At 44.0% G+C, this 23,848-nt stretch overlaps 1 protein-coding gene across 4 annotated transcripts in view; it reads left to right on the forward strand.

Annotated features, from left to right (window-relative positions):
• Nucleotides 1-5,310: 5,310 nt before the first annotated feature.
• The window catches only part of LOC147444628 (Polynucleotidyl transferase, ribonuclease H-like superfamily protein), a 55,037-nt gene continuing 36,499 nt past the window's right edge, over nt 5,311-23,848 (forward strand). The window contains exons 1-5 of one of the 4 annotated variants that reach the window (XM_086527179.1): nt 5,311-5,523; nt 5,906-5,962; nt 6,035-6,100; nt 6,174-6,307; nt 6,390-6,453. In XM_086527179.1, coding sequence (XP_086383305.1) covers nt 5,383-5,523; nt 5,906-5,962; nt 6,035-6,100; nt 6,174-6,307; nt 6,390-6,453 — 462 coding nt within the window. In that variant the 5' untranslated portion in view covers nt 5,311-5,382. The remainder of the gene's footprint in view (nt 5,524-5,905; nt 5,963-6,034; nt 6,101-6,173; nt 6,308-6,389; nt 6,454-23,848) is intronic. The other 3 variants (XM_086527178.1, XM_086527177.1, XM_086527180.1) reach the window with 3 other exon arrangements.

Raw genomic sequence — 23,848 nt, forward strand, 5'->3', positions numbered from 1 at the left:
TGGCGGGTAGATCTTTCACACGTTCCAGGAGGAATAAGAGACAATCTACCTCTCCACGCCCACAAGAGGCTAAGAAGCCTAAGCAATCACGGATACTCCACATGGGTCTCTCAACACTGCTGATTTGGGCGTGCAAAGAAACACAATTAGTGTTTTAGATGTCTTTCGGACCAAATAACAAGAAAGATTTGTTCTCTTTTGCAAGGCAAAGAAAAGGCCATGCACACAGTGCAACGCCTCACATTAGATTCATCTCCTAAATATTGTGTTGTAGAGGTTCTTCATATGGAAGAAAAGCACAAGTGTTGTGTGCCTGCTTCAATGTGGCAGCCCACCTTTGGCCCCCATGATTTGAGTCGCATGCATGGCACTATTAACGGACAATGCGTTCGTATTTTAGTGGATGATGGTGCAACTCATAACTTCTTGAACTATAAGCTAGTCAAGAAATTGAAGCTTACACAGACTCCCTGCTCTCACAAGTATGTGGTCAAACAGATGTCTGGCAATGATAAAGAAGTATGGGACACGGTAGTTCAATGGGTTGAGCTTACTGTTCAAGATCATACAATGACCCTTGACTTTCAAGTTATGAACATGGACCATGTTGATGTAGTTTTAGGACGGGAGTGGCTGCATGGTTTAGGAAACACATTGCACACTAGTTACGAACACAACTCCTTATCCTTTATAGCCAAAGGTAAACATGTGCTTTTGCTTGGTGAGAAAAATATACCATATGCACCTCTTATATGTACAGCCGAGCTTTCTATTTTGCAGTAGGCAGATTTAATAGATGAAGTCTTTTTGTGTTACTGCTTGTCTCCAAGTCTTGTGAATTCTTTTTGTGTTACTGCTTGTCTCCAAGTCTTGTGAATTCTCAAGAGCAAAGTGCAGTCAATTCTAGCAATGGTATGCAAAGTGCAATGAATTCTAATGATAAACAAAGTGTTAACAAAACTAACGAGCAAAGTGCTCTCAATTTTAATTCTATAGAGCAACATGCAACTGCTATAAAACAAACATTACAGGAATTACAAGATTTTCCATCCCATCACAACTCTAGTTTACTTTCTCCTTTTGCACGGCAAAAGCTGACTCACTTACTCACGGAGTATAGTGATGTATTCTCAAGTGATTTACCATCGGGTTTACCCCCTACACGTGATGTGCAGCATGGCATAGATGTCTTGCCAGGCACTAAACCGATGAATAAACCACCTTATCGTATGAGTTATGAGAAGCCAAGGAGCTTAAGAGTCAGTTGGTTGACTACCTCGGCCCTCGTTGCATTAGACCTAGCACTTTGCCTTGGGCATCACCAATTCTATTGGTAAAAAAGAAAGATGGTAATATGCACATGTGCGTGGATTAAACACCATAACCATCAAGAACAAGTATCCTCTGCCAAGAGTGGATGAGTTGTTTGATCAACTCCATGGGGCAAGATACTATACAAAGATAGATCTTCGTTCAGGATACCACCAGGTGCGTATCCTTTTGCAAGATATCTCCAAAACTACCTTTAGAACACGGTTCGGGCATTTTGAATTTTTGGTTATGGCTTTTGGTTTAACCAATGCTCTAGCTACATTTATGACACTCGTGGATAGTGTCTTACGTTCCTATCTTGGAAAATTTGTTGTTGTTTTCCTTGATGACATTCTCTTTATAGTAAGACTGAAGATGAACACATAGAACACTTATGATTAGTGTTCAAACAACTACGAGCTCATGCGCTGTATGCTAAGCAAAGCAAGTGCGAGTTAAAACAGAGATACATTATCTCGATCATGTGATCTCTTATTTTGGGATCAAAATGGACACTGACAAGGTCGTTGCCATTCTTCGATGGCCACATTCCAACATGGTTGAGGAGCTTCAAATATTCTTAGGCATGACTCGATTTTATCGGCATATATGTACACTTTACGGTCTTCCAGCTAGTATCATTAGTGACAGAGATCGAAAGTTCGATAATCACTTCTGGAGAGCTGTGTTCCAAAAGTTGGAAACTAAACTTAATCTAAGTACGGCTAATCATCCAGAAACGGATAGTCAAACAGAAAGAGTTAATCAAGTGCTAGAGGATATGCTACGAGCGTACTTAGCAAGAAGCAAACCAATTGGGAAGACTACTTACCTATATTGGAGTTTGCTTATACTAGTTCAAAGCATGTGACTACAGGGTTTAGTCCATTTATGCTTTTGTATGGATTTCAACTAGATCACCCTTACGGTGGGGTTGGCTAAGGAGAAGATACAACAAACGAAGGATTTTCTCCAAGACCATTTTGACATGCTTCGAGTTGCTCGACAGAATGTTAAGCAAGCTCAAGATCAATATAAGAAGTACGCAGATGAGAATCGTCGTCTTGCTACTTTCGAAGAAGGAGACAAGGTTTTCCTCAAAGTTCCGGAGCATTGGGAAAGTTTGAAGACGGGAAAAGTTGCTAAACTTTCACCACACTATTGTGGACCGTTTACCATCCTCAAATATATAGGTCAAGTGGCCTATAAGTTAGTTCTTCCAGAGTACTCACGAGTTCATCCTGTGTTTCATTTTAGCCGTTTACAAAAACAGCTGGGACAGAATGATAATGTCATTGACATAGGTGTGTTAGTTGACCTTATCGAACCGCCAAGCATTCCTCATGAGCCTGAAAAGATTTTGGATTCTCATGAGCTTCGCACCAGACATCATGTCAGACGACAGGTGTTGGTAAAATGGCTAGATAAACTCGAAGAAGGTTCTACATGGGAGAATGTCTCCGCACTTAAGAAACGTTTTCCTACGCTCGTTTTCGAGGACGAAAATGATTCTCCAAGGGGGGGAAGAATGTAAGGACATGGGTCCTATGGGCAAGGCCACCGGCATGGCCGGATAGTGTGTATGCTAGGGGGAGGCTATAAGATAGCACGGTTGGGTGGAGATTGGCGCACGCATTACCATCGCCCTTTCAGCAATAGAAAGCTACCTAACTATGTAGGAGCACAAAAGAGCAATCAATTGCACAAGAGATTTTCTTTATTGCATAGAAAGCTTGCAAGTCTCCATGACTCTATCTCATCTTCATGACTCCATCTGGTGGAGTTTTCTACACATGGTATCTTCTCCTTGACTAATTTGTTAGTAGAAAACATATCAACAAAGTTGAATTCCGCTACAAGCCTCGGTTTAGAGCCATTGTAGTACCACTTTTATAAAGCCACAATTCAAACCATTACAGGGGGTTGGAAAACAAGCAGGGACCAAAGCACGATAGCAAAACCAAGCTTGAGAAAACCAAAAATATTGAAGGTTATCAATAGAAACCATTGAAAACGGAGTGATACAAAGCCTTTGCATGTGTGTGTGTGTGTGTTGAACACCCAATCTCTCTAAATATAGGGCAAGGATACATGCTTCCTAAACATGGGTATGGTAGCCACATCTATACCACTATGGTTGGCAAACAAGGGCATGGACATCTCAAAGAAGGAAGAGGAAGAAGGCAAGAAGCTTGGGCAAGGATACATGCTTTCTAAACATGGGTATGGTAGCCACATCTATATAACTATGGTTGGCAAACGAGGGCATGTACATCTCAAAGAAGGAAGAGGAAGAAGGCAAGAAGCTTGGACAATCTATTGTTTGCTATGGCTATCTTTGTCAACTTTGCTATCATAGGGAGACCACACGGGATGCATCTAGATACGTGGGCTTGTTGTTGAGAACATGCACGCGTAGTTGGATAGAGAGGGAAAGAGTAAACCCAATCATCATCAATACAACTTAATTGTAAGAATCCATGCTTCATGAATATGGTCATGGTAGTTGCATCGACACCACTATGGTTGTCAAATGAGACCATGGACACCTCAAAGAAGGAAGAGTAGGAAGGCAAGACGCAAACAATCTATTGGTTTCTATAGCTACAATTTTAAAATTTGCTACCATAGGGAGACCGTGCAAGATGCATCTAGATACTTGTTGTTGCTAGGAATATACTTGGTGGGGGGGGGGGGGGGGGGGGGGGGGGGGGAGGAGAGAGAGAGAGAGAGAGAGAGTTCTATTGGATAAGGTTGCTTCACTGGCTGCATTGGGCATATTATTCTCTCACAAATTTTCCTATGAGAGGCAAGGATGCTTTACAATGTTGCATACAAATACAACAAGAGAACATTCCTCCAAATACTTTGGTCATTCAAAATTATCATTCTTCTTTGTTTCATATCTATAAAATGAACTTCGAGCTTGCATCTTGTGTTCCATGCAAAATGGCAGTGAAATAGATATTGACAATGATGCGAATGAAATGAGTTGTGCATCATCCACTCCACTGAATTTTTTTGTTTGTAACCTTGCTCTTGATTTTTGCAGGCCTATGAAAGTAGGATGCACTTTACACTTGACTACAAGGTGAGATACAACTTCTATTTCTTATTAATTTTGGAGAGACTTTGTGCCAACTCTCCACCATACTTCTATACGGTACATGCTGAGATACAACTTCTCTTTCTTATAGATTTTGAAGGGACTTTGTGCCTACATTCCACCATACTTCTATACGACACATGCTTAACTTATGCATAATATCATTATGGAAGATTTGCACAAAAATACCAGGTCATTGCTCTCTCTTGATTTATATGTTGCATTGCCATTTGCAAAGAACCAACTATTTTATTTTATCTAAGAAGTAAAAATATAATGTTCAATGTGTAAGATGAATCACATCAAATCATAATTGTTCATTCAAAGTCCACTACAACAATATTGTGAAAAGGCTAATCAAGCATGAGTAGGTGATACCAGGTTTTGAAATCTTTTGAGTGGAATCTTTCAAGATTTCGAGGGCAAGTTCGAGCGAAGGCAGCTAAATGTGTATCATTGTGTAGTAGACAAAGGCGACTTACGAGTTTCACAACACCATGTAGTGGAGTGCTGCCATGCAATGACAAAGTCCGGATTGCCTCTCTCTTTGTCTTTGCCTTTCTTTCTTTTTCTTTGTGTGTTCTACGAGGCCCTCCCTTTCCTCCTTCTCTCCCATCTTCCCTCCATTGTTGTCTCCCTCTCTGTGCTACGAGGCCCTCAATTCCTCCCTCCATCGTAGGTGTGTCAGAGGTAAATGTGATGAGCCCGCATGTGTGAGGTTATGTGCTCGTGACATTGTTTTCGTGAGAGAGGAGGCCTTAACAAAAATTTCAATCGAATGACATGTCAACAAAAGAGTAGGAAATTAATATTAATAAATTAATAAATAATAATAAATTTATTTAAAGAGGAGGCATAGGCTAGAGCCTAGAGGCAGTACGTGCTGCGACTAGACTCAGTGTCGAATAAACACCGGGACCTTTAAATAGACTGCGTGCCTTGCGAAACAAAATTTGGTCGAGACAATGCCTCTACCATCGTCCAGCGTCGACGCAGCTAGAGAAGGAGGAGGAGGAGGAGGCGAAGAAGAAGCAGCCCGAGAGGAAGAGGACAACGACATCGATGGAGAGCAAAAAGTCAGCTATTTTGATGTTTACGGCCCTCAGGTTCCCCCTCCAAGAAAAAAAAAAACGCACACCCACACACACAGAGACACCAACACCAAAGCACACATACACATTACAACTTTGAGTTGAGTTCCTGTAAGCAGGCACTCCTCGCACATGTTGCGGGGTTCCTGAAAGCAGGCACCTCTCACACATGTTGTGCTTCCCCATGCACACGCACACACTTTTTTTACTAATCGTGCACACACACACACACACACACACACACACACACACACGCGCACACACCTCAAATGCTAGAACTAGCAACTGCACAGCTCAAGTGAAGCTCAGCAACAAAATTGAAGTACTTTACAGTATTTATTCAACTATCACCTACAACAACATTTATTTATCAATGTGCTTGGCATGTTTTATCCAGGGACGCCCAGAAATTATTTTTCCGCCTCCAGAGAAAGAGACAAAGATATCAATTGAAGTATGTGTATGGCTTCTTAAATATAGTGCTTCTTATCAAGTAATGCTGTAGATTGAGGCATCTTACTTGCAGGATATTCAAGGTCTTGTAAGGTGGGTTCTTGCAGATGGGACCATGCCGGGCTGGGTGTTCATCAAGGTAATTTTAATTTTAAAGCATCTTGCTATGTATCATTAAAGGTGACTAACATTTGTTTATGTTGTTCTTGCAGAACAAGCCACTAATTTCAAAACTTGTATTGGTTTATGTGCCCGGACTTGATGCTGCTGCATACATGTCTCACTCACGGCACGTGCAAAACCTAGCTCGATGTTGTGGCAAACCTCATGCCTTGTTGGCTCCAAGGTGATTTGTGTTCCCTATTTTTTTAAAGCTTGTCTACACTTAGTGAGCATCAAGTTGTAATGATAATTGTTTGTGAATGTAGATTTATTGTTGATCCAAATCAATCGTTGGAGGCATTTTTCACTGTCAAGTCCAAGAAGAGAAAGGTGATTGTTCAGAGTCAACAATGTTGTGTGCTGATAGGTGTCAGTGTTGGTTAGTGGCAAGCGATGGTCAGTGGTAAGTGGGTTATTAAAGAAAAAAGAGACAAGTCAGTAGGTCAGGTGCAAGTAAGTAGTACTCAATGATGACAGATGTGCATAACAGGAGATTGGAATTGAAAAATTGTGCATAAATACTTTATCACTATACTTCTTGTCTTGGTGTGCTGCCGTGTGGAAAGCATGTCAATCCACTTGATTGTGGCCAGTATGTCATCCCATTGTATACAACGAGATGGTGGCGTGATGCAATAGATGGTCCCCGTAGTGTCCTCTATCTGGCCTTGAGTCCTTATATATGCGAGTAGCCCCCATGTCAATGCCCTTGACTTGGTGTAGTATCTCCATTTGTCATAATCATATATCTTGCATTGTTGGCTTTGTGTGTTAAAGAAGCAAAAAGGTGTTTGAACTCCAACCAAGTCTTTGGAGCTTGCCGTTGTATCAAAAGTGTAGAACACCATTGAAAAGCTTTTCCCTTCTGACCATGGAAAGTATCAAACTTGTTACTTTGTCCTCCCTCCTTGTAGTTCTTTGGTCCCTCATAATGGAGTTAACTCATCATGAGGTATGGCACGAAGCATGGTGTTTCCCTATCACCAAAAGTAGTCCCAAAATGTGGGGTCATACCAGTACCAGTACCATACATGCCTTTGGTTGTATGCTTGAACCTCCAAGTGACGCAGACTGCGGTTTGGGGAACGTTTGGTTGTACAGTCCTCTAAGCTCATGGCCTGGACCTTTTTTCGGTTATTTGCGGGGGGAGTGACGAGGTAGTCGTTGAGTAGCTTCATACCGCAGACCGTTTGTCAGCGGCGCTATTTGTTGTGTCTTGTAACATGCACATGTAAGCATTTGTGTTGCATTGTGATGTGCCAATTACTGAATATTCCTAATTGGATGAGATTGCCTGGGTATGTAATTTTAGTGCATCAAGACACCCGTGGAAGATCAGTACGCTCTGGGTGTGATGGCTAATTTTACTACGTCGGAATATTAAGAGTTCCAATCTGGACGAAAGGAGAAGCTAACTCCTTGATCAAAAGAGCCGAAAGGAGAAGCTAACTTCTTGATAAAAAGAGCTGAAAGAAGAAGCTAACTCTTTAACAAAAAGAGCAAACTGATTGTCCCTTTCCACAGGTATATCATCATTATCATTTTTCCTTTCGGACATACCTATCCTTGGTGATCCGGTTACATAGACAGAGACTGTTAGAGAATTATGACAGTTATCCATGGTTCGGGTGTTCTCCCTTCAAAGGGGGATATGGAGCTAGCTTGGGAGTCGGTTTTCGCCAACTACTTTCATATAATTCTTGTGGTTCCATGTGCAGCAGACATGATTGAAAGTCTATTTGGTTGCTTTCTACAAGTAACAACACCCTGTTCTTCTCTTGCAGAGCTTGGGAGCAGGATCTTCCTTTGATCTTGCCGTATTAGCTGCAGTCTCAGTATTGATGTGTGTTTTCATTCTGCTGGATGTTTGTTCCCGATTCACTTTGAGAGTGGGGTGATATTCTCTCGGGTGGTGTTCCAGACAGATCAGTTATAGTTTCACTCTACGTTCCGATGAAGTTTCCTCGGATATAGTTTGCAGATCATCATACTATATGGTGGTTGGTGCAGTTCATTGGTTCTTCGTCATCCGACATATAGTTTCATAATAGCCTTGGATTGTCCCTTCCTTGGACTTCCGTCGCAGCTTGTTTTTTTTGGCATGTGGTATATGACCAGAGGTGCAAATTTCCGACTCTTTCCTCGAGGGTGGCGTACTTTAGAGTTGGGAAATGATCCGGATACCAACCTTTTATGATTTTTACCTTCAGTTCGGATGTATACTCTTGGAGCGGTCAGTAGCAGTACTTTCTGCAGATGCTGGTTGTGCGACTTGTGAGTCGGTTGGCTTGAGGAGATTCTTGATAGAGCTGGATTTACTTTCAGCAGACAACATTATACCTTCCGGATGTCTTTCGGGGGTAGCAGTTGGGTCGTATTTATTGCAGGATACTTTCCCACTGTAGAGTTTGTAGCAGATATCCTCGTCCACGAAACCCTCTCTTTACAGTTGCAGATTGCTCACTCCAGCTCCTTGGACCCGTTTCTCGTCCAAGATCTGAGAGGGGGTTGTTAGAGTTCATATGCCTGTCTGGTGGTAGCTCCGGTATCTCCACGAAGCAGATTAGGGAGTGAGGGTTGTTTTGTGGCTGTGCCCGGCCTGTGTGAGGTTGTTCACTCATGTCGGGTCATGTTTAGCTCGGGTTTTGGCTTTGTTCCATGGTCACATAGGCTCCTGGAGGCTGGGATATTTTATCCCAGATTCCCCCTATTTTTCCTCTGTCTCACATAGGCATCTGATGCCCTTCCCTCTATTTTCCCATATTTACCAAGTCGTGAGGGCTGAGGGCTGGGTCGGGCAGTTTGTGGATAATCCTATATAGGGAGCAGGGGGAACCCACTTGTTGTGTAGTGCAGCCCAGGGGCAGGGCGCAGCGTTTTCTTCTTATGATAGCCTGGCGTTCACACCTCCCTGGCGTTTTTGACCTGCTGCCCACAGCCGGTATTTTCAGCCATTGGGAACCTCTTCCCAGTGTTTTTCCTGGCCAGCATTCAGTTTGGCACCGCTATGGGAGCAGATCCAGGGAACAGTTGGTGATATGTGCTGGGTGATGGGCAGCGGTTCTCCCCTTCCTCATTCCTCCTCAGGGCAGCCCATTTGGTGGGCATAGCAGTCAGATACACAGGAGAGCAGAGATTCCTTTTTCCTCTAGAGGGCAGCCACACTGGCAGCCTTGAGTCTTTCGTCTCTCTCTCTCTCTCTCTCTCTCCAGTTCTTCCTTTGCCAGGAGGTGGATCCATGTCTTCATGTGCAGTAGTAGTTGGTAGTGTTAGTAGCAGTCGCAATTGTGTGTGTCCTCGGGTCTATCCATTGGCATGTTAGTCCTATGCCGGACCACCCTTGGTCACTTGTATGAGCAGATTGTTATCAACATGGAGAGCCTTTCCCATATCTCTCTCTCTCTCTCTCTCTCTCTCATTCTCAGATGTCTTGTCTCATTCTACCTATGTGATCTCTCTTCTCCACAGTGTGCCTTGTTCATGTGTTTGGCATTGCAAGTATTCTAGATCGGAGTCGAGGTACCCACCGGATCACGAGCAAGGTCTTGTCCTCATTGCATCTTCCGTTGCCACCTTTGACATCTCCAACCATTCCTTCATCACATTTTTCATTAGGAGTCAACATCAGGGGTTGCGTGAGGCTTATCCTTTCCTTTATATTCACTGTTAGGTGAAGAATTCTGAGCTTTAGGTGTAGTGGAATATTGTGAAGAAGAAGTGTTACCGTTGTTCTTATTCTGCTGATTTTGTTGGTTCTGCGGGTTATTGGAAGATGTCTTGTTTTTCTCCTTAATCTTACCTTTGTTTTGCTTCATTTCTTGCTCTAGGGTGATCTTGATGGCGTCATTGTAGTCAGTAGGGTGTGGACGGTACGACCTTCACATCATATTTGATGGACTTGTTCAAACCAAAAAGAAAAGTCTCGTTGCGATCCTCGTGTGACTTATGCAATTGAACACCAATCTGCAAAATACGGTTAATAACAAGAGTCCCACTTTGCTTGAGATCTCGCCAATCGTCTTTCAAGCGATCAAGGTATTGCGGTCGCATAAAACGATTCTTGAGCTTAACCTGGAAGTTGACCCAACTGTAACACAGTGGGCTCGCCGTCATTGGCACGCTCAAGATGCTTGGCCATCTGTGCCTCTTGCGAGGCTTGATGCCAATTAATGGCATCACTCGAAAAATACATGTCAGCTACCAAAAATTTACTATTACTGCTTTTCTTGTTAGTAGCAAAGTAAGCGTTAAATTGATGCAACTAAGAGGAAATCATAGTGGCATTCATCTTACCGTCATACTTATTGAAAGTCAACTTCTGAATGACCGGATTGTTTGAGTCGTTGTCTCTATCCCGTCTTTGTGAGGACGCAACGGCTGTTGCTTTTGGTGGTTCGCTCTTTGAGGAGAGGAGCTGGTAGGTCAACTCTTGCATACGTATGTCTCTCTAGGCCTCATGTTCTAGCTCCATAGGCACCCTCTTTTCTTCAACAACTATACGTTGAGCTTAGCATTCCCTCTCTAGAGCCAATCTTTCCCTTTCAATTGGTGTCTGTTGAGCCTCCTGTTGTAACATCATCTCCACCATTGATTTCATCAAATCCTCCATAGAGGTTGGCTCAATTTTTCGCGAGGATGGGGACAATGGAGGAGCCAGAAACAACCCTCTTGGTGTAGGGACTTGTTCTCCAACTTGAGACACATCACCTTTATGCGACTTATCCATTCCGCTTCGGGTGATGACCATGCACTGAGTATTGGAGTACTAGGGCATTATGGTATTGAGATACTGGGGTATTGTGGTATTAGGATACTATGGTACTAGGTCCTTGGCACTGCTAGAATCTACCCACGGTAAACTCCTTCTTGCGGGTGCATCCCTTAGTGGCCTTGCGCTCACATTGAGGTTGCCTTTTCCCACCTCGATGAGTGGAAGTTAGGATCTATGGGGAGGCTGGACAAGCCCTTCTTTTATGGGTTTCTTGCCACTCTTCGAGAGCACGGATTAGAGAGAACGACACGACCTCCTTTCTTGGGTTACATGCAAAATCTCAAACCAAGGAAAAATAATTATGTGGTTCATTAGGTTCGTTTCTGGGTCCACCGTAAGTGTAAGTCGGCTAGACAATCCCTTCTTTTCTAAGTTACTTGCCACTCTTCGAAAGCACGATTAGAGAGATCGACACGCCCTTCTTTCTTGGGTTACATGCCAAATCTCAAACCAAGCAAAAAAAAATCATGTGGTTCTTTAGGTTCTTTTCTTGAGTACTGATACCGAAGCATTGCGAAAGAGTTTTCATACCAATGCTAGGTGCAATGGAAGTGTTGATGATGATAGGATGATTGCTCCACACGTACACAAGGGTTCCTTTTACTCTAAAAGAGATGTGCTAAGAATAGAGAGAATGGAGTTGTGAGGAAGGTTCTGAAAGAAGAGGATCCGATCCTTTGTGTAGCACACATGGGTTCTTGTCACAAACTACGGACGTGTCAAAGCCCTGAAGAATGAAGCCAACTTGCAGATCTTGGCCGAGGGGCCTAAACTAAACCCTACGAAGAACAAGTAACAGAAGAAGAAGTCCTACCAACTTATGGGGACCCCGTCCGATGGGGCCCCAATGACATAAAGGAAGTAAAATAAAGCAGGACCCACACACACACTCGCGCAAAAACTAATGACGTGGCAGCTGTACGGATGCTCCGCGTTTTGCGCTGACTGCTGACGTGGCAGTTGTACGGAATTGTTGGAATTAGGGTTGCAGAGAAATTCACACAGGTTGGAGAAGACGAAGGAAGCTCAAGGCACACAATAGAGAGTATGTTACTTAGTGTGCAATGGAAAGATAGATAGCCCTAGAGTGATGGACGTATATACAATGCACGGGGGAAAAAACCTCCTAAAGAGGGAAAAAATGCCCCGGCGGTCCTAGTATGTTCACACACATCACTACCACATGTATATGGTAACAAATCCCCCCTTGAGTGATGGGGTGAACGAGAGCTGGCACATGAGTAAAGGGAAGTGCCATGCCCTGAGGATAGGATCAGTCCACAAAGGGGAGTAAGCCCAAAGCTTTGCGGAAAGCTTCAAGCTTCTCACGAGACAATGCCTTTGTGAAAAGATCTGCAAGGTTGTCCTGTGTTGGCACATAAGCCAAGCTGATCTCTCCTGTTGAGAGCCTCTCCCTGACATAGTGGTAATGCACCTCAATGTGCTTTGTGCGAGCATGAAAAGTGCGAGCATGAAAAACTGGGTTCCTCGCAACTACCAATGCGCTCTGACTGTCAGTGTAGATAGTGTTGGCAGTGTCCTGTCCAACACCCAAATCAGCCATAAGGCGTCTGAGCCATACACACTCAACCGTAGCTGTGAAGACTGCCCTGTACTCAGCCTCACAACTCGAAGTGGCCACAGTAGGTTGCTTCTTGCTCAACCATGATATACATGAACTGCCAAGCATGAAACAAAAACCACTTGTGGACACTCTCGTGTCAAAACAACCAGCCCAATTTGAGTCCGAAAAAGCATGTAAGTCTGGTGGCAATGATCCCCCCTTGGGATAAAACAAGCCAAGATGTAAAGTGCCACTAAGGTAGCGGAAAATCCTCTTGACAGCCTGCGAATGCTTAGACCCTGGGCTATGCATAAATCTGCTGACCTGTGAGACTGCAAACTGAATATCCGGCCTCGTGTTGCATACATAAATGAGGCAGCCAACAACAGTTTGGTAAAGAGTGACATCAGCACGATCGCCAGCATCATGTAGACTCAACTTCAAACCTGTTTCCATGGGAGTGGCAATAGGTTTGCAATCCTCAAGTCCAAACTTACATAGCAATGTGTCTATGTAACTTGTTTGACACAAGGCAATACCACCATCACACTGCTTAAACTATATACCCAAGTAGTGATGCAATAGCCCCGAATCTTTCATCTTGAAAGTAGCATTCAAATCAGCCTTAAATTCAGCAATATGTCTCTCATTTGGTCTAGCGATCAGCAAATCATCAACATAAAGAACCACAATGAGAAGTACATCACCCTCACGCTTTACATACAATGTGCTTTTTGTTGGACTGTTACGAAAGCCTCGTTTAACCAAATGAGTGTCAGCTTTCTCATAGCAAGCACGAGGAGATTGCTTCAACCTATACAAAGCCTTCTTACATCTGCACACTTTGTCCTCTTGTCCTTGCATGACAGAACCGCGAGGCTGCGTTACATAAACTTCCTCAAATATGTCACCATTCAAGAAAGCAGTAACAATGTCTGATTGATGTACTTCCCAACCAAAACGAGCTGCCAATGCATATAGAAAACGCACAGTAGTCATACGACAAGTGGGAGCAAAAGTCTCTTCATAATCTATGCCTTTTTGTTGTGCATAACCCTTTGCAAAAATTCGAGCCTTATGGCGATCGATCTCACCATCCGGCTTGCGTTTCAACTTGTAAACCCACTTCATACCAATGGGCTTTTTGCCAGGAGGCAAATCACATAAAGTCAATGTGTCATTTTCTATAAGTGCATTATATTCTGATTGCTTGGCAGCCATCCAATTTTTTGAATTCTGTGCTTCATCAAAAGACAGAGGCTCCTCAACATCATGTAAGCTAGACACAGCCAAAGCATAACAATCTCATGCGTAAGATGCATGGCGAGAGTTTGAACGAGTACGACTAGACAAAGGTGCATCCAAATTAGTGTCACGCAAAGTGTGCACCAGCCATTTTGGCATACCTCTAGCCTGCTCATTTTCAGCCCTTTCCTCATCAAGTACATCCTGTACATCTGCATCAATAATAGGCTGATCTAAAACATTTTCAGAAACCCCCATAGGCTGTACATTTGCCTCATTGGAACTTACATTCGTATATCCACCACATAAAAGAGGCAACAAAGTGTCATAAATGTCCTGTGAGCTTACATTATTGTCTCTAGTACATGACAGCAAGGGCTGAACAAAATCTTCCACAAACACTACATCCCGTGAAACGAGAATATGCTTTGTTTGCGGATGATACAACCTGTAACCTTTGCTTTCAGCACTATAACCAACAAAAATACATTTGACAGCCTTATCATCCAATTTTCTGCGATGTGTTTGTGGCACCAAAGCATATGCCAAACAGCCAAAAACACGCATGTGCTCAATAGAAGGCTTTCTATCATGCCATGCTTCATATGGAGTAATAGATTGCAAAGCTTTATATAAGCCCACATAGGGTAGTTGTCCCCATCCAACCTGTCCTCAGTAGTAAACATGTTGAACACCTCTGTGTTGTTGTTGTCAGCCATGGTAAATGCTGCACCTGATGTGAAAACTGCTCGAAAATAGGAGAAACGGAGCGGGAACAACACGTGCTATATAGCACAAACCGTAGAAGACTATAAGGCACCTGTTATGTAGAAAACAGCACTGATAGAAATTCTGTACAAAATGACGAAATAGCCTGTGCAGTACTGCTTGTAGTGGAAACGGAGGCCGAAATGAGCCCAAATCGAAATGAGCCCAAATCGAAGTATTTGTCTACCTGCAAACGCTCGCCAAAGCTCACTGAAATCGGAGAAAGTGAGCAGGCGTGTACTGGAGCAGCTGGCGACTAAGCCCGGGAGGACGCAACTTGCTCTGATACCAATTGTTGGAATTAGGGTTGCAGAGAAACGCACACAGCTTTGAGAAGACGAAGGAAGCTCAAGGCACACAATAGAGAGTATGTTACTTAGTGTGCAATGGAAAGATAGATAGCCCTAGAGTGATGGGTGTATATACAATGCACGGGGGAAAAAACCTCCTAAAGAGGGAAGAAGTGCCCCGGCAGTACACACATCACTACCACATGTATATGGTAACAAATCCCCCCTGGAGTGATGCGGTGAACGAGAGCTGGCACATGAGTAAAGGGAAGTGCCATGCCTGCAGAATATTTGCAGTTTCTGCTCAACGAGCTTCACGACATTCTTTCGCGGCATCCTCAACAGAATCTTCCGATGCTGCAAAGTTTTCAACAATTTTTGAACTACATGTTAGCCCGTGTGATGCCCCAGGTGGTACCTCCTCCTCCGGCATCAGAAAGTATGAAAGCTTCCAACCGGCAACCTTCTTAGCCGTCTGTTCTGATCGGGGGAGTCATCAAGAATGTGGTGTAGCCATCTGACCCTGATCTAGTGCAACCGCCTTTGCCACCGCGATTGCCACCACCTCCACCACCGCCGCCACCAGGCTACAATGGTTTCAAACCCTTATTATCCATACCCGGGATATGCGCCTAACCAACCCAAAGCTTTCAAAGATGGCGGCACGACAATCAAAATTTTCACTTTTTTCGGGGTGCAAGATAGCAAGAAAGCATTGCCCCTACAGCAATTCGACAACATCTATGCTTTGGGAAACTATACATAAGAATCTGAGATTTCTCAAGCAACGGGATTTCTTAAAGATAATGCTATGCAATGGTGGAGTTCAATCGCGACACAACCGCATGCTCCAAGGACCTGGCAAGCTTTCAAGACAGTTTTTGCACGTAGTTACATGACTTCGATCTTTGAAGTCCGGATTTTGGTAGAATGGGGCAACTTGAAAATGCTTGCCACCGAAACCATGGACGACTATAACCAAAGGTTTCTCGACATGTACCTTTAGGTGTCCTTCTTTAAGTTCATTTCCTTGGAAGACCAGTGCAAGCGTGCACCATTGGACTACCATCACCATTGCAAGAATATTGTCTCTCCAAGCAAGTCTCTACAATGCAAGAGCTTATGGACCATGCCGCGGTCGGCTTCAAGCTCATGAAAGGAAAGTTGGAGTTTACCTCAGAAGAACCTCCGGCCACTACCCAGAACTCCCGGCAACAACGAACAAATTCTCGGGAATCCCGTGAAAACCAACCTCAACGGCCTCGTCTGACACAATGTCAACGAGACGCCTTGTCACAAGAAGGCCGATGCTTCGAATGTTTCCAAATAGGACATACATTCACTACATGTCCTGAGCGAGCCTCGACGTCCTCAATGCAACCTTCTGCTCCCATGTCAGACAGATCCCCGGGGCCACCTCCGGCCAAGAAGGCTAGACCTGGTATTGGACTAGTACCCGATATTTATGGTATATACCTCGAGAGTTTTAATGAATTATGCAGAGCTTATGGAAAAGTCAACGGCTTGAAAGTCCTTATTTTCTTTGACCGCGGAGCTATGGAGAACTTCATCCATCGAGAATTCTTGAAGCAGATGCACTTTGATTATGATGCAGAGGGTGGAGAAATTGAAGCTGAGCTAGCCACGGGGCAAACTCAGAAAGTGGTACCGCTCATTGGTGCACTTCCAGTGACTATACAAGATTATAATGGAAAAGCCGATTTCCACATTATGAAGTTGGGCAATTGCGACGTTCTCTTGGGCATGCCCTGGCATGACAAGAATGATGCAACTCTCCAGGTCCGGAACTGAACCATCACCTGATGCAGAAGGGCAAGCCAGTTGTCCTCAAAGTTTGGTTGTCCGAACAGAGCCCTGAACGACCTCTCTAGTCGTTTTCGAGTTAGATACTTTTGAACATTGTTTGAGAAAGTATTGTTTGAAATTTGTTTGAAATGGATGCTATCTGTTTTAAACCTGTCTTGGCGCCGATTTGAATTGTTTGACTCTGGTTTTAAATACTGGTTTCAATGATTGGTGATTTTACTCTCGGGTGGAGAAGTGAGAAATATTGTTTTGGTATTGTTTGACCTCGGAACAACGCAGGCCGATGCTTGGGGAGCGTTTCGTTGTATGTTTGAAAACCTCGGAACGACGCAAGCTGATGCCTGGGGAGGGTTTGTTTATATGCTTGAAAACTTTCAAATGACGCAGGCCGATGCCTGGGGAGCGTTTGGTTATATGCGTGAACCTCCAAGCGACGCAGACTGCGGTCTAGGGAGCGTTTGGTTGTACAGTCCTCTAAGCTCATGGTTCGGACCTTTTTAGGCTATTTGCGGGGGGAGTGACGAGGTAGTCGTTGAGTAGCTTCATACCGCAGACTGTTTGTCTCGGGGGAGTGCTCAGCGACGTTGTTTGTTGTGTCTTGTAACATGCATATGTAAGCATTTGTGTTGCATTGTGATGTGCCAACTATTGAATATTCCTAATTAGATGAGATTGCTAGGGTATGTAATTTTAGTGCATCAAGACACCCGTGGAAGATCAATGCGGTCTGGGTGTGATGGCTAATTTTACTATGCCAGCATAGTTCCGATCTAGACGAAAGGAGAAGCCAACTCCTTGATCAAAAGAGCCGAAAGGAGAAACTAACTCCTTAACAAAAAGAGGAAACTGATTGTCCCTCGGTCGGAAATTTTTGAGCTAACTTGAGTTGTTTTGCAGATATGCTGTAATCGCGGACGATTACTTTCTTTCAAGAAGGGGGGATATCACAAACTGCTGACGTGTCAAAGCCCTGAAGAATGAAGCCAACTTGCAGATCCTGGCCTAAACCCTAAGAAGAAGAAGTAACAGAAGAAGAATTCCTACCAACTTATGGGGACCCCGTCCGATGGGGCCCCAGTGACATAAAGGTAGTAAAATAAAGCAGGATCCACACACACACTCACGCAAAAACTGATGACGTGACAGCTGTATGGATGCATTGTGTTTTGCGCTGACTACTGACGTGGCAGTTGTACGGAATTCCGCAAAACGCGATGGCAGCTTTTTGGCATTGCTTTTGGACCAGAAGCTTTTGAGTTTTGAAGGCTTTATACTGTAACTGCTTTTCAGGCCAAGGGCATTTAAATATGAGGTTAGGGCTCATTCTCTGGCATGCTTCCTGGAGAAGGTGCAAAGACTGGAGTACCGGCTTGTACCGTGTTGATGCAATATAAAGAAATACCGAAAGGGGTGCCAAGGTTTGGGCCAATACTCTCTGGGGTGGAATTCCGCCACTCCGTGTCATGTGTCGTCTCTCTCTCTCTCTCTCTCTCTCTCTCTCAGTTGAGTTGTTATTGAAGTGCTAAAAGTTTGTTCAGTCTGTTCTTTCCTATAGACACGTGGTGCCCTTCTTGTGACAGTTCTCGCAAAGAATTCGACAGAGACGACATCCCTTCGACTGTTGGTCCCTGGGGAGTTGAAGAAAAGCTGAGTTCGAGCATGGGAACAGAAGAAATCAACGGAGATTTTGACATATTGCCGCTAAGGAATCTTGACTGAGCGGAGTAGGGTGAGAGGGTTTTCTCGCTTGGAACACAAGGAAAAATAATTCTAAATGAATTATTGGAATTTTAAGTGAGAGGGTTTTTCTCACTGGAGACATCCGAGTATAGATATTTCTAGTGTGTCATTCAGAGTGATGACGGGAGCACTGTGAAAGGGAACATCTGTGAGGCCATCAGGAACGGGTACTTCTGATGCATCACATCGGATGGGTGACGGGGAGCATCGGGAAGGAGTATTTGACCATCCGGGAACGGACATCTCTGATGCGTCATAGGATGGGTGACATAGAGCATCGCGAAGGAGATTGTACCGTAAGTTCTATAGGAAAGGACTAGGTAATGGGTATTCCTGATGTGTCACAAGGTGGGTGACGGGTGCATCGGAAAGGGGATATCCATAGTCGGGAGAAATTCCGAACTGTGTTAGAATTTGCACAAGGATGAGCAAGCACTTGAATGAAGATGGGTTCAGAGGAAACTTTGAGGATGCTTTCTGAGAAAACGGGTTGCTTTTCGGGAAAGCAGATGCTTTCCCGTGAGGAAGTTTATGTTTGCATTGCAATTGTGCATGTGATTGCATCCAGGGACGCCTGGGAAAGTGCTGTGAAAGCATTGTTTTTAACTTATAAGGTTTTATTGAGTTTTTGAGCAGGTTCAGATCATTTTTAAAATACCCGCCGCCCACTTAATAAGTGGGCAGCCACCAGGCAAATAAGGCATCAGATCAGCCATTGTTTTTCTCTTCCTCTTTTTTTGACAGAGCCACCAAAAAAAAAAAAAAGAAAAAAGAAAAAAAAAAAACGATTTCACGATTTCGCTTTTTTGGCATCCCCTCCCCTCCTCTATTCCTGCTGGCTGCCAGAAGCAATAAAAGAAGACTCTCTCTCTAGTGGATGAATGAGAACTGATGCAAGTCTAGGGCTATGTCGATGTCGACGACGTGGAAGACGAGACCAACTTGATGGCTGAAAACTGATAGCTTGCTCTGCTGTCCAAAAACGCCAATGGCTGAAATCTGCTGCTGCAAAAACGCAAGTGCTGGAGCAAGTAAAACGCTGGTTTGTTGCAGTTTTTCCGTGCCTTTGGCTGCCCTAAAAAACGCAGATTTGCAGCCTTTGAAGTTCTCCAAAAATGCTGATTTGGCTGGTCTTTAAACGCTGAATTTCTGATGCTTAATCGCTGAATTTGCTGATGCTATGGTGCTGCTGAAAACGCCAAGGAAAGGGGGCGATGAGGCCAATTCTGAAAACGCTAGGGTGCTGGATTTCTCGCGATAATGGCTTTGCTGAAAACGCCAGAGTGTGGGAAGTCTTGGCAATGATGCTATTGCTGAAAAACGCCAGCAGAGGAGTGGTCGCTTGCTTGGAGGAAAAATGCTACCAAGGGGCCTCTGCTTGCTTGGAGGAAAAATGCTACCAAGGGGGGAAGTCTTGCTTGAGAGAGAGAGGGGGAACCTGCTGCCTTTGGCCTGTGTCCTTGCTCTTCTGCCAATTAGTGCTAGCCTAGGTTTGCTTATATATTATCTTACCCAATTTGCTCTACTCAGTTCCCAACAAAAGTCACTTAAAATAATAAGTGAAAAATGTCAAAAATAGGGAAAATAGGTTAAATGCATCGGAAAATTCCTCTGAAGGATTATGATGGAAATGCTTATGATCATGCTGTGTGCAACCAGAGGATATGCATCTACACTAAGTGCCTGGGCATGCACGGTCTGACGGAACCCTTGTCATGAAGTAGCTTGTCCACGGACACATAGGGTTGGATGTGTCACGTGACATCCCCTCCTTTTTAAAGTGAGGTACTGGGACCGAGCTGCATGGCTTCCTTGTAGTCTGCCAACAACTCTGGATAATCCTTGAAAAACTCTTCGTTGACTCACCCCGCTTCGTGGGTCCCTCGATCCTTGAACTTCAAAAAGTATCGTTTCACTTGCTTCTTCGAACCATGTCGAAACCGATGCAACAACACTTGCTCCGGCTCCATGACTTAAGCTTCATCGATGATCTCCGGTTCTTCTTCTTCCGAAATGTCCTTTCGAGGTGTTCCCTAAAACACTTTCAACCAAGAAACATGGAAAACGTTGTACATTGACCATGAGTTAGGCAACTGCAATTTCATTGAAACCTCATTCATCTTTTTAATGACTGGAAATGGACCATACATACGAAAAGACAACTTGAGACACTTCTTTCCAACTTGTTTAAGACATTGCTTCATGATTCTTAAATACACCCAATCCCCTTCCTTGATCGAAATATCATGATGATGCTTATTAGCCTGCTGTGAATAAGACTCCTAAGCCTTGCTTAGCCAAAGCTTCACACTCTCAGAGATCTCATCCAATGACTGACTTTCAGCATTGGCATCAGGCATTTGACTGACCGAGCGAGTCAAAAGTGACTGGAACGGACGGCCAAAAGTTGCCTCATACGGAGTTCGACCAATGGCAGAAGAAAAAGAGTCATTCAAAATAGCCTGAACCAATGGGAGATAGAGCTCCCACTGAGACGGTTGATCATGCACATATAACTTTAACACATCACAAGCCAATTGATTGTAAATCTCTGTCTGACCATCTGACTGTGGATGAAAAGCCGATGAAAAATTCAACTTAGTGCCAAAATTTTCAAAGAGTGCGCGCCAAAAATTGGACATGAACTTAACATCCCTATCTGAAACAATTGATTTTGGCAAACCACAGAGAGGGTACCAATGCTTAATGAACAACAGTGCTACATCTTTGCAGTGACTCTGGCTTTACAAGGAATCAACATGCAAAACTTGCTGAAACGATCGACAATTGTCAAACATTGAGTGTTCCTTGAATGCAAACTTAGTGGAAGGTTAGTCACAAAATCCATGGAAATATCTTGAAAAGGTCCATCGGGAATATGCAGCGGAAGCAAGAGGCCTTGCTGCTTACCTCGAGGAGCTTTTACCTTTTGACATATAGTGCACTGAGTGACATAACGAAACACATCCTTTTGCATTTTAGGCCAATAAAAGAATCTTTCTATTTTTTCCAAAGTGGTGTTCATTCCCTTGTGTCCACCCGTGAGAGAATCATGTGCATCATGCAATATGGTTGGCCTGAGAGAGGGCAACACACATAAATGTTGACGAAAATACAACAAACCATCGCGAATAAGATAGTTGCTTGGCCCTTGGGAAGCAAGAGCCTGCAACCAATGCTTACCAAACTCGGAATCTACATACTGATTCTTCATGCTGTCGAAAGATACACCCTGAATAGAAAATGTGGATCTTGACTCAAGAGCCAAAATCTGTCCTTTGCGACTCAACGCATCTGCAACAGGGTTAGCCTTTTCAGGCACATACTCTTTTCCAGGCACATACTCAATCAAACCTCCAAATTGCTCAAAAAATTGTGACCACCGTGCTTGGCGATCACTCCAATGTGCACTAGGCATAGACTGGAGCCACTTGAGGGCTTGATGATCTGTGTGAACTGTAAACTCTCTACCATAAAGAAAATGCTTCCAATGCTTAAGAGAGTGAATGACAGACAAAAGTTCTTGATCATAAACGAATAATTCTTTTCCGCACTATTGAGCTTCCGGCTAAGGAAAGCTACAGGACGACCATGCTGCTGAAGCACAATGCTTATGGCGACATTGCTCGCATCCGTCCATACCTCAAAGGGATCATCCCAAGAGGCAAGGATAAGACACGGTGCTTCTGTCACCGCAACCTTGAGAGCTGCGAAAGCCTCAATGGCTGCTTCGGGCAAGTCTACGCGCTGACGGCAAGTCTTGACCCCTTTCAAAACATCAGTCATAGGTGCAGTAATGCGTGCAAAATTCTCTATGTGCGAACTATATGCTTGACATAACCCAAGAAAAGAACACACATCATATGCAGTTTTGGGCGAATCCCAGTTACGAACTTGTTCACCTTCGCGGGATCTAGCTTGACGTCTTCTGTAGAAATGATATAACCCAGATAAGTGACTTCAGTAAGAAAAAATTCAGATTTCTTAGCTGCTATGTACAACTGACACTCATCCAAACGGGTTAGTACCCTTTCGACATCCCTTTCATGTTGTTCCCACGATGCATAAAAAATGAGAATTCATCCAAAAAGATGAACACACATACACCGACCATATCGCCGAAACGACCTACCATGAGACGATTAAATGTACCCACGGTACGTGTCAATCCAAAAGGCATAACAATATACTCCCATTGCCCTCGCTCGGTGCGAAAAGCGGTCTTGAAGATGTCGCCTATGAATACCCGTACCTGATGGTATCCACTCTTGAGATCGACCTTGTTGAAAACCTTTGCCCCATTGAGCCTATCTAGGATGTACTCAATGCGAGGCATCGGAAACTTGTTCTTGACGGTCATCTTGTTCAATGCCCTGTAATCAACACACAAACGAGACGAACCATCCTTCTTGCGAACAAACAAAGTAGGAGCAGCAAAAGGACTTACACTAGGACGTATGAATCCTCTAGCCACCAACTTCGTGAGTTGTTGCTCTAACTCTTCCTCCTGTGTCTTGTTCAAACGATAGGGAGCCTTACTGATAGGCTGGGCCCCCTCCATAAGCTCGATGCGATGGTCCTCCGGCCGCTCGGGTGGGAGACGAGGTGAAAGATCATCGTGCAAAAAGAGATGTTTAAACTTGGTAAACGAATCTGAATACTTAGCTGGAGCTTGATTGCTCTGGGAAACTGGAGCAGCATAGATGAATGCCGCTTGTGCTCCTCATCGTAATTCACGCTTTACTTGCTCATGAGAGATGAGAGGCAAAGAATGCAAGCCCTCCTCAACACGAATGATGAGGAAGGAGTCAGTTTTGCAATGAGAGGGTTATGCTCACGAAACCATCTTATGCCCAAAAGCAAATCACATCCTGAAAGAGGAGACACAAGAAATTTCCTACAGAAAGCAGCTTGTTGAACTGTAAACATCACATCAAGGCACTCTTTCGTGATGAGAGAGTCCATATCAGGAGCAAAGCCAGAAACCTCGAGAGGAGATTTCTGACTAACCTCTAGGCGGGCTCTCTCAACAAGAGAGGCACTAATCACATCATGCATACTGCCTGGATCAAACAATATGATAAAACGTTGACCCTTTACATGACCATAACACTTCATGAGAGACTCATCAATGTGTGTTTTAGAGACATGAGAAGATTTAGCTTGGTTCATTAAAGTGCTTGTGGTTGCTGTGGATGCCTTTGGTTCTTTAGGTGGGGCTGTCTTAGGACAAGCCTTCTTAATGTGACCCTTGATGTGACATGATAACATCTACCTTCAGTCGTGATGTATCTACCTATAATTCCTTGTGCAACTTTTTTAGCTTAGGTTTTGCAGGTGCTTTAGCTTACCCTTAGATTCATTTTGAGAGTTCTTTTCCGAAGCATTAGAGGAAGATGGGCTAGAAGCGTTACCATTCTTACCGTTCTTACCATTCTGCATGTTCTGAGAATTCTGAGAGGTTCCTTGAGAAGTCTTGTTCTCCTTAGGCTTTCCCTTGTTGTGCTTCATCTCTTGGGA

This window comes from Adiantum capillus-veneris, chromosome 13 (genome assembly GCF_014529385.1).
Source record: "Adiantum capillus-veneris isolate H3 chromosome 13, ASM1452938v2, whole genome shotgun sequence".
NCBI classification, from domain to species: domain Eukaryota; kingdom Viridiplantae; phylum Streptophyta; class Polypodiopsida; order Polypodiales; family Pteridaceae; genus Adiantum; species Adiantum capillus-veneris.